Source organism: Microtus oregoni, unplaced genomic scaffold (genome assembly GCF_018167655.1).
Source record: "Microtus oregoni isolate MIOR12 unplaced genomic scaffold, Mior012 000051F_ref0000332, whole genome shotgun sequence".
Lineage (NCBI taxonomy): Eukaryota > Metazoa > Chordata > Mammalia > Rodentia > Cricetidae > Microtus > Microtus oregoni.
This window is the reverse complement of record NW_024543811.1, coordinates 15078299-15090330: the sequence shown is the minus strand read 5'-3', so window position 1 is coordinate 15090330 and position 12032 is coordinate 15078299. Positions and strand designations below refer to the sequence as shown.

Sequence of the window (12032 nt, the reverse complement as noted above, 5' to 3'; positions counted from 1 at the left end):
ATTCTGAATAAAAATAAACTAAGAATAATACCAGTAACATAAAAAATTCAGTGTAATTTGTAATCAGTGTAACACATTAGGTTTAAATAGCATCTGGGAATTGTTGTAAGATCTTGCCTTAAAAGAAAAACACCCCTATCAAACCTAAGAACCAACATATGCCCTAAATGGTAGCACTGTAATTCGCAAACAGGCCAGTAATACCAAAATAGATATAATCAAACAGCAAACTAACAAGTTTCAAATTCATTTAAGCAAAATAAGATGTGTTTTCTGTAAGTCAACTCCAAGAAACAACAGTTTGTCTTTGTAAAATTTTTGTTGGATATTTTAAATAGTATTTCATAATGCTCATACTTATTTCCTACTTTTGAGTGTTGAAATTAAAGAGAATATGATCATGTCTAGTTTGTTCACTTTTGTCTTCAAAGCAGAATAAAATCTCAAAGTTTTAAAACCTCTGAAATCGTTAATCTTCGTTATCAATTTTCTTGGATTCAGAAGTGTCCAAAAGTGTGAGGTTTTGCATAGAAGAAAGTATGTCCTGAATAACAACTTTAACATTCTATAGGATAGAAGACTGAATGAAATAAGTGCAGAAACAAGAAATCCACAAACAGACATTTTCTCTGCTTTAAAGCCACCAGTAGATGTGTGGGCTATGCAACATACTCATACTAACACAGTAGTTCATCTTGTCTCAGACACAAGAAAATGAATGACTGTGGCACACTTCAACTGAAATTTCTAAAATGGTGACCAAAACTCATCGATTCCTCCCTAATTTTCATAGCAAACACATTCTGCTTTAATTACAAAAAGCTAACATATCCTTCCTTTAAAGTTAATTTAATAATAAAATAATCTGAATATTATTCATCTTACCCTAACCCTTTTGAGCCAGTCAATTTCATCACTAAGAAGAACATCAGCATTGGGTACAAGAACACTGCAGTTGTAAGCATGAGTGAGAAGACGCCTCAAAAGTGTGAAGTATTCTTCTGAATATTTCCCCCTTTCTGTTGTGACACTCTGAAATATTAACAAACACAAACTAAAACTGTGATCATTAATGACTTATTTGCCAAAAAAAGTCTTAATGTTTGTAATATCATATCTATTCCTATGGAACATGAACTAAATGAAATAAAAGTTGTAGTTTATCTTTGAATATCTCTCATTTTTAAGAATAAATATATTGACAGTTCCACTAAAATTGTCTCACCCCCAGAATGGTAAAGAGTAGAGTAATGAAGAACATCAGAGGTTTATGTCCCATGCAACATCTGGTACACATTAAGAAGAACTGCTCCTGTGCCAACTGCCGTATAGGTCTGTAATAATATAAGGCAACAAATATACATTAACCCTTAATTAGTAGCAAATAAGGAGTTTAAGATATTTGCAGAGTTAAATCTCCTAACATTTATATAAAAGATAAATACTGTGATAATTTACAACTTACAATCTATTAAAATATAAGTATTACAAGTCAAGGATGGTGTAGAATTATGTAAAAGAGAGGCACAAAAGAGTATGAATAGATTTTATTTCATTAAGAAGCAACCCGACCCAGAGGAAGCAATCTTCACCAGACCCAGAGTGGGACAGAACCATCTGCTAGGACAGAAAGCGAACAAGCTCCACCGGAGAAAATCCAGTCCTGGGACATTGGCAGACCAGGATTGAGCTAGCAATCTGACCCAGAGACAGCCATCTCCAACAGAACAGGTACAACTGCAAACCAGGGACTTCTGCAGGAGGGGGATCCAGACCAGGATTTACAGAAGCAGGTCAAAGCCAGCAACGTATGCCAAAGTAGGCCTGAGACAGAAAACTCCAAGGGAGCAGAAAAAAAAGCACAGGAGAACTGAGCTATCTCCAGGAACACCAAGTAACCAATAGGGTAACTAGAACTGTGACTCTGAGAGTACCACGAGGAACAACCATCTAAACTTTGGACTCAAAGGCACCTAGACGATTATTCAACAGAATCTCAGACATCTCCAACCACACGCACTAGAGGAAAAGATCAGTAGAAAAGGTAAGATCACACGCTAAAACACAACACCAGTAAAACCTACAGACCCTACAGCAGCAAGACCTAAACAACCAAATATAGATAAACCAGAAAAAATAACCTAAAAAAAATAACTTCAAGAGAATGTTTGAAATTCTTAAAAAGGAAATGAGAAATTCCCTTAAAGAAATCGAGGAAAAGACAAACAAAAAATTGGAAGATATCAGCAAATCACTTAAAGAAATGCAAGAAAAAGAAATCAAACATGTGAAAGAAACTATTCAGGATTTGAAAACTGAAATAGAAACAATAAAGAAAACACAAGCTGAAGGAATTATAGAAAGAGAAATCATGAGAAAAAGATCAGAAACCACAAACGCAAGCATGAACAGCAGAATACAAGAGATGGAAGAGAGAATCTCAAGTGCTGAAGAAACAACAGAGGAAATAGACTCCTCAGTTAAAGAAAACATTAAATCTAACAAAAGCTTAACCCAAAATGTTCAGGAAATATAAGACACCATGAAAAGGCCAAATCTTAGAATAACAAGTATAGAAGAAAGAAAAAAAATATTCAACTCAAAGGCACATAAAATTGATTTAACAAAATCATAGAAGAAAACTTTCCCAACCTAAAGAAAGATATGCCTAAAAAAAAAAAGAAAGAAAGATATGCCTATGAAGATAGAAGAAGCTTACAGAACACCAAAAAGACTGGATCCAAAAAAAAAAGTCCGGTCGCCTCATAATAATCAAAACACTAAACATGAGAGTAAAGAATATTACGAACTACAAATAAGTTACAAAGTAACATATAAAGGCAGACCTATCAGAATTACACCTGACTTCTCACTGGAGACAATGAAAGTGTTATGCAGACATTGAGAGACCACGGATGCCAGCCCAGACTATTATACCCACCAAAACTATAAATCACCATAGAAGAACAAAACAAGATATTCCATAAAAAATCTTGATTTCACCAATACCTAGCGACAAACCCAGCCCTTACACAAAATACGAGAAGGAAAACTTCAACCCAAGGAAGATGGCAATCATCGGTCATTAAAATTCCTTAATGTAAATTGACTCAACTCACCTATAAAAAGGCACAGGCTAACAGATTGGATACAAAAACAGAATCCATCCTTCTCTGCATATAAGGAACACATCTCAACCTCAAAGACAGACATTGTCTCACAGTAAAGGGTTGGGAAAAAATATACCAATAAAATGGTCCTAAGAAACAAGCATTTGTAGCTATCCTGTTATGTAACAAAATAGACTTCAAGCTAAAATCAGTCAAAAGAGACAAAGAAGGTCATTTCATATTAGTCACAGGAAAAATCCATCAAGAGGAAATCTCAATACTGAACATCTATGCCCTGAATACAAGGGCACCCTGATATGTGAACGAAACCCGTCTAAAGTTTAAATCATACATCAAATCCTACACAGTAATAGTGGGAGACGTCAACACTCCACTCTCACCACTAAGCAGATCAATCAAAAAAATGAACCGAGAAATAACAGAACTAACAGATATTATGACACAAATGAACTTAACAGATATTTATAGACTATTCCATCCAAACATAAAATATACCTTCTTCTTTCAACCTAATGGAACCTTCTCAAAAATAGACCACAGTAACAAAACAAACCTATAGAAATACAAAAAATTGGAATAACCCAATGTACCTTATCAGATAATCATGGTTTAAACTAGAAGTCAAAACCAATACTAATTCCAGAAAACTCACAATAATAGAAGTTAAATAATGCTCACCTGAATCATCAATGGGTCAAGGAAGAAATAAAGAAAGAAATTAAAGACTTCTTAAAATTCAATGAAAATGACCAAACAGCGTACCCAAATTTATGGGACACAATGAAAGCAGTGTTAAGAGAAAAGTTCATAGCACTAAATGCCAACATAAAGAAGCTACAAAAATCTCACACTAGAGAATTAATAGAACATTTGAAAACTTTAGAACAAAAAGAAGCGAACTCACTAAACAGAACTAGATGGCAGGAAATAATGAGAGCTAAAATAAAAACAAACAAACAAACAAAAAAAGATACAAAGAATCAGTGAGACAAAGAGCTGGTTTTTCAAGAAAAATCAACAAAATTGACAAACCCTTATCCAAACTAACCAAAAGGCAGAGAGAGAATATCCAAATTAACAAAATCAGAAATGAAAAGGGGGACATAACAACAGAAACAGAGTAAATACAGAGAAATCATTAGGCCGTATTTCGAAAGCCTGTACTCCACAAAATTGGAAAACTTAAAAGAAAGAGAAACTTTCTGGATAAATATTCCTTACCAAAATTAAATCAAGACCAGATAAGCAAATTAAACAGACCTAAAACTGCTTAAAAAAAAATACAAACAGTCATCAAAAGTCTTCCAACGAAAAAAACAAGCCCAGGACCAGATGGTTTCAGGTCAGAATTCCACAAGACTTTCAAAGAAGAACCAATACTCCTCAGATTATTCCACACAATAGAAACAGAAGGAACATCGCCAAACTCTTTTTATGGATCCACAATTACCCTGATACCCAAATCACACAAAGACATTACAAAGAGAATTACAGACTAATCTCACTCATGAACATTGATGCAAAAATACTAAACAAAACACTGCCAAATCCAACCCAAGAACACATCAGAACCATCATCCACCATGACAAAGTCGGATTCATCCCACAGATGCAGGAATGGCTCAACATATGAAAAACTATCAACATAATCCACCACATAAACAACTGAAAAATAAAAACCACATAGACATCTCATTAGATGCTGAAAAAGCATTTGACAAAATACAACAACCCTTCATGATAAAGGTCTTGGAGAGAGCAGGGATACGAGGAACATACCTAAACGTAATAAAGACAATATATACAATGGAGTACTACACAGCAGAAAAAAATACGACATCTTGAAATTTGCAGGAAAATGGATGGAACTTGAAAACATTATTTTGAGTGAGGTGACACAGACAAAGATAGACAATTATCACATGTACCCACTCACAGGTGGCTTTTAAACATAAAAAGAAAGCCGGATTACCAACATCAATTCCAGAGAACAATGAGGACACTAAGAGAGACTTACATAGATCCAATCTACACGGGAAATAGAAACTAGAAAAATACAATATCTCCTGAGTTAATAGGAAGCATGGGGACCTAAGAGGAAAGGTTGAAGAAGTAGGGGAGAGGCAGGGAGGGGAGCACAGAAAAATGTAGAGCTCAATAAATATCAATTAAAAAAGCATGGTGGTGATATTTATATTGATTGTAGATGACATGGTGTGTATCTTTAATTGATATTGTATAAAATAGATGGTACTATATCTATAAATGTATCTTTATATAAAATCTGGAAAGTTTGTGCTTGTCATTGTGAGTTTGGAAGGGTGGTATTAATGAGTACCTTCAATAAGACCAATGTGTTATAATAATCTGGGTCTCAGAATCAGTGTACTATCCTTGTTTGTCCTTCATAATAAAAAAAAATCTCAAGATTCACCCCAAAGATCCACAAATTCACAGGACTCTCCCACATTATTAACAACATTTCCACTCAGACCTATATACATCCACCCTCTGGATGGAGCTAGAAGCGCACTGTAACAGCCCAGTGGTCTTCTGTCTATATGATTTTATTTCATCCAAACTTTAATGTTCAGACCCAACTGAGGTCCGCAACTCTTCTTTCCCAGCCTGTTTTGACTACAACAAATGCAGAGCTGACAAAGAAAATCAATATACCTAGATCTCATCACATAAATAACAATATGAAAAAGCCAGTGTCTCCTCTCCAAAACCAAAATGTTTGTCAACAAGAATTTCCTAAATTCTAGAACACATTTTTTTTTTGTTTTTACAAAATTTTAAAGTATTGTAAACTTACTCAAATAATTCAAGAAATTTAAAGACACAACAAAATAACTCAATTTAAAAAAAAGAAAACCTGAGTAATAACCAAGAAAACAGAAAGAAAATTAAAGAGACAGAAAAGATGCAGACAATTGCTATAGGAATTCCCACTGCCAGTAAGTAGCCTTTCAGTTACCTGCCCACTTGGGCGTGGCCTCTTATACTATAATTGCTAATGTAAAGCAGGTGTCTAGCCTCTTTTCCTGATGTGGGATTCTACTGCTGATACCTGTTCGAGCAGAAGACTATAATCTGTTGAGTCTACCCTTAAATAAATAACTCTGTATTCTCAATTCATAGCTACTATGGGATTTCTTTTAACCATCTGTCTTCATCTGGTACCCCACATGGACTGGTTTAATGGCCTAACCAGTTCAGAGCCCAGAAAGTCTTGCACCCCTACCAGTTTGGCTTGCTTTTTTTTTTTAACCTAAACTTCTTTTTTTAAACCCAGACAGAGTGGAGCTAACTACATTTGGTGACTTGGAAATTTCCCAAGCTCGAATGCCTCCCCTCACCCCACTGTGTAACAACTTGCCTAACTTTTAGTTTGTGCTCCCAGCTCCTGAGTTCTGGGCTTCTTGCTCCATTTACAGTATTAATTGCTTTTAATTTGTCAAGCAAAGCATATTTCTCAGTATTTCACCAGCACCAAAGTGAAAAAAAAAACCCACTCAGGACAGTTCACAGCACCAGGTTGCACTGCTAGTAGCGATTCTGCAACCATGACACCTGCTGGACAATAAGGATTATCACACCTAAAACAATTTAATGGACCTCATAATAGGTAACAAAAGTCTCCTAACTGTGGTGAGGCATAATCACAAAACACCTCAAAAAGCTTAATTTATTAAAACTATATTTAATTCTTTTGAGGTGTTAACAATTTTTAAAATATAGTTGGTTTTTGTATGAAAAAAAAAAGCAAGAAGAGAATGTCAGATCATCTTCCACTAGAGATACTAGAGTTACAAATGATTGTTGAGTTGTCATGTTATGCTAAAAATTGAATCTCTTGAAAAACAAGTGACCTTAACAACTGAGTCTTTTCTCAAAAATCTACATTAAGACTATTTCAGCTGAAAGTATGTTTTGGCAAAAATATTTACAAGTATGAGTGTTAAAAGTGTAGTTTCATATACACATACATGCATTATATGTAGGTTATGTAAATGTATGCACAGTATGTGATTTTTAAAAATATTTTCATATTGCCGGGCGGTGGTGGCACATGCCTTTAATCCCAGCACTCGGGAGGCAGAGGCAGGCGGAACTCTGTGAGTTCGAGGCCAGCCTGGTCTACAAGAGCTAGTTCCAGGACAGGCTCCAAAACCACAGAGAAACCCTGTCTCGAAAAATCAAAAAAAAATTCATATATAGAATGAGCTATTTTAGAGATGTAATTGAATTCTAATCAAAATTCACTTAGTTTCCTTCACATTTTAAAACATTTATTTAAAACGATACGTGTATGGGTATTCTGTGTGCATGCATGTATGTCCGTGCACCATGTGTCTCTGTTACCTGTAGAGGATAGATGAGGGTACTAGATGCCCTGAATATGTAATTATGAAGAATGTCAGTTATCTTAAAAAGGATGAGTATTGAACCTAGAACCTTGGAAGAGCAGTTAGTGTTCTCAACTCCTTAAATAACTTCTCAGTCTCTAAATTTCACACACTTTACATTAACCATATGCAAATAGGTTACTCAAGCCTAAAGGTAACATTAGTGAGTGTGTGCAATCACAATTAATAATAATAACAAAAATAAATTTGTTAAGAAGCAACAAAATAATTTGTTCGTTGGGAGTCCTAAAAAAGTAGAGACACTAACATAAAGAGTTTTCTTTTCGTAGTATCATGTATATGAATTCAAAATTTGAAAAAAACTTGTATCTCAATTTGTGAAGGCAACCTTCTAAAATATATATTTCAATTCAATGGTTTTTAAACTACCAGAACTTGATCAAAAGCTTGACAAATTATCACATATCCTGTCATCATAAGTAAGATCTAAGAAAAATAAATACTATTCAGAATGAAAATCTTTTATTTATAGGCGATAAACACCTTACACTTAGAAATGGCAACCAGCTTCCTTAATTTTAAATCTGAGACAACTAAAACTATATATTATAGATTATTTTATGACATTTATGATTATTTTTTTTAATTTTAATAATTTTTTTATTAAGAAAAGAAGAAAAAAAAACATAAACAAAAAACAAGTTTCCACCTCCTCCCAGCCTCCCATTTCCCTCCCCCTCCTCCCACCCTTCTACCCCTCCCCCCACTCCTCTCCCCCTCCCTCTCCAGTCCACAGAGCAGTCCAGGTTCCCTGCCCTGTGGTAAGTCCTAGGTCCTCCCCCCCTCCGTCCATATCTAGGAAGGTGAACATCCAAACTGGCTAGGCTTCCACAAAGCCAGCACATTAAGTAGGATCAAAACCCCGTGCCATTGTCCTTGGCGTCTCATTAGCCCTCATTGTTCGCCATGTTCAGAGAGTCCGGTTTTATCCCATGCTTTTTCGGTCACAGTCCAGCTGGCCTTGGTGAGCTCCCAGTAGATCAGCTCCACTGTCTCAGTGGGTGGGTGCACGCCTCGTGGTCCCGACTTCTTTGCTCATGTTCTCCCTCCTTCTGCTCCTCATTGGGACCTTGGGAGCTCAGTCCAGTGCTCCAGTGTGGGTCTCTGTCTCTGTCTCCATCCATCACCAGATGAAGGTTCTATGATGATATGCAAGATATTCGTCAGTATTGCTCTCGGATAGGGTCATTTCAGGTTCCCAATCCTCAGCTACCCAAGGAACTAACTGGGAACCTCATCTTGGGCACTTGGGAGCCCCTCTAGGGTCAAATCTCTTGCTCACCCTAAAGTGGTTCCCTTAACTAAGAATTGTGGTTCCGTGCTCCCCTATCCACCTTTCCTTTATCCCAATTCTCCTGATTCCCCAAATCCCCCCTCCTTCCCTTCTACCTTTTCTCTCCCCATCTCCCCTTACCCCCATCCCACCCCACCCCCACGATCCTAATTTTCTCCCCGGCAATTGGGTCTACTTCCCTTAGCCAAGAGGATAACTATATGTTTTTCCTTGGGTTCACCTTCTTACTTAGCTTCTTTAGGTTCACCTATTGTAGACTCCGTGGCCCTAATTTATGGCTAGAAACCAATTATGAGCGAGTACATCCCATGTTCATCTTTTTGGGTCTGGGACACCTCACTCAGGATAGTGTTTTCTATTTCCATCCATTTGCCTGCAAAATTCGAGAAGTCATTGTTTTTTACCGCAGCGTAGTACTCTAGCGTGTATATATTCCATACTTTCTTCATCCATTCTTCCATTGAAGGGCATCTAGGTTGTTTCCAGGTTCTGGCTATTACAAATAATACTGCTATGAACATAGTTGAACAAATGCTTTTGTCATATGATAGAGCATCTCTTGGGTATATTCCCAGGAGTGGTATTGCTGGGTCCAGGGGTAAGTTGATCCCGAATTTCCTGAGAAACCGAAACACTGACTTCCACAGTGGTTGCACAAGATGGCATTCCCACCAGCAATGGATGAGGGTACCCGTTCCTCCACAGCCTCTCCAGCAAAGGTTATCCTTGGTGTTTTTGACTTTAGCCATTCTGACAGGTGTAAGATGATATCTCAAAGTTGTTTTGATTTGCATTTCCCTGATTGCTAAGGAAGTTGAGCACGACTTTAAGTGTCTTTTGGCCATTTGAACTTCCTCTGCTGAGAATTCTCTGTTCAGTTCAGTGCCCCATTTTTTAATTGGGTTAATTAGCATTTTAAAGTCTAGTTTCTTGAGTTCTTTATATATTTTGGAGATCAGACCTTTGTCTGTTGTGGGGTTGGTGAAGATCTTCTCCCAATCAGTAGGTTGCCTTTGTGTCTTATTGACTATGTCCTTTGCTTTACAGAAGCTTCTCAGTTTAAGTAGGTCCCATTTATTCAATGTTGCCCTTAATGTCTGTGCTTCTGGGGTTATACATAGGAAGCGATCTCCTGTGCCCAGCTCCTGTAGGGTACTTCCCACTTTCTCTTCTATCAGGTTCAGTGTGTTCGGGCTGATATTGAGGTCTTTAATCCATTTGGACTTGAGTTTTGTGCACGGTGATAGATAAGGGTCTATTTTCATTCTTCTACAAGATGACATCCAGTTGTGCCAGCACCATTTGTTGAAGATGCTTTCTTTCTTCCATTTTATACTTTTAGCTCCTTTATCGAAAATCAGGTGTTCATAGGTTTGTGGGATAAAATCCGGGTCTTCTATACGATTCCATTGGTCGACTTCTGTTTTTATGCCAGTACCACACTGTTTTCAATACTGTAGCTCTGTAATAGAGTTTGAAGTCAGGGATGGTAATGCCTCCAGAAGATCCTTTATTGTATAGGATTGTTTTGGGTATCCTGGGTTTTTTGTTTTTCCATATAAAGTTGATTATTGTCCTCTCCAGATCTGTGAAGAATTTTGATGGGATCTTGATGGGGATTGCATTGAATCTATAAATAGCCTTTGGTAGAATTGCCATTTATACTATGTTGATCCTCCCAATCCAAGAGCAAGGGAGGTCCATCCATTTTTTGGTATCCTCTTCAATTTCTTTCTTCAATGCCTTAAAGTTCTTGTCAAATAGATCTTTCACTTCCTTGGTTAGATGTACCCCAAGATATTTTATGCTGTTTTTGGCTATTGTGAATGGTGAAGCTTCTCTGATTTCCCTCTCTGCTTCCATATCCTTTGTGTATAAGAGGGCGACTGATTTTTTGGAGTTGATCTTGTATCCTGCCACATTACTAAAGCTGTTTATCAGCTGTAGGAGTTCTTTGGTGGAGTTTTTGGGGTCGCTTATGTACACTATCATATCATCTGCAAATAACGAACGTTTAACTTCTTCCTTTCCAATTCGAATCCCCTTGATTCCATTATGTTGTCTTATTGCTATTGCTAGAACTTCAAGCACTATATTGAAGAGGTATGGGGAGAGTGGACAGCCTTGTCGTGTTCCTGAGTTAAGTGGGATGGCTTTGAGTTTCTCTCCGTTTAATTTGATGTTAGCTGTCGGCTTGCTGTATATAGCTTTTATTATATTTAGGTATGACCCTTGTATCCCTAATCTCTCCAAGACTTTTAACATAAATGGATGTTGAATTTTGTCAAATGCTTTTTCAGCATCTAATGAAATGATCATATGGTTTTTTTCTTTCAGTTTATTTATATGCTGGATTACATTGATAGATTTTCGTATGTTGAACCAGCCCTGCATCTCAGGAATGAAGCCTACTTGATCATAATGGATAATTTTTCGGATGTGTTCTTGGATTCGATTTGCCAGTATTTTGTTGAGGATTTTTGCGTCGATATTCATGAGTGAGATTGGCCTGTAGTTCTCTTTCCTGGTTGAGTCTTTGAGTGGTTTTGGTATCAGAGTAATTGTGGCTTCATAAAAGGAGTTTGGTAATGACCCTTCTGTTTCTATCTTGTGGAATACATTAAGGAGTATAGGTATTAGATCTTCTTGGAAGATCTGGTAGAATTCCGCATTGAAACCATCTGGTCCTGGGCTTTTTTTGGTAGGGAGGTTTTTGATAACCTCTTCTAATTCTTCGCGACTAACAGGTCTATTTAGATTGTTCACCAGGTCCTGATTTAACTTTGGTATATGATATTTATCTAAAAAAGTATCCATTTCCTTTACATTTTCCAATTTTGTGGCATATAGGCTTTTGTAGTAAGATCTAATGATTCTCTGAATTTCCTCTGTGTCTGTGGTTATGTCCCCCTTTTCATTTCTGATCTTATTAATTTGCAAATTCTCTCTCTGCCGTTTGATTAGCTTGGATAGTGGTTTGTCAATCTTGTTGATTTTCTCCAGGAACCAGCTTTTTGTTTCATTGATTTTTTGTATTGTTTTCTGTGTTTCTATTTTGTTGATTTCAGCCCTCATTTTGATTATTTCCAGTCTTCTACTCCTCCTAGGTGAGTCTGCTTCTTTTTTTTCTAGAGCTTTCAGGTGGGCTGTTAAGTCTCCAATGTGAGCTTTCTC

General features: G+C 36.7%; 1 protein-coding gene across 1 annotated transcript in view; it reads right to left on the bottom strand.

Annotated features, from left to right (window-relative positions):
- The window catches only part of LOC121437306 (probable ubiquitin carboxyl-terminal hydrolase FAF-X), a 153978-nt gene that overhangs the window by 48063 nt on the left and 93883 nt on the right, over positions 1-12032 (bottom strand). The window contains 2 exon segments of the mRNA XM_041637168.1: positions 886-1032; positions 1226-1334. Of these exon segments, the coding sequence (XP_041493102.1) occupies positions 886-1032; positions 1226-1334 (256 nt within the window).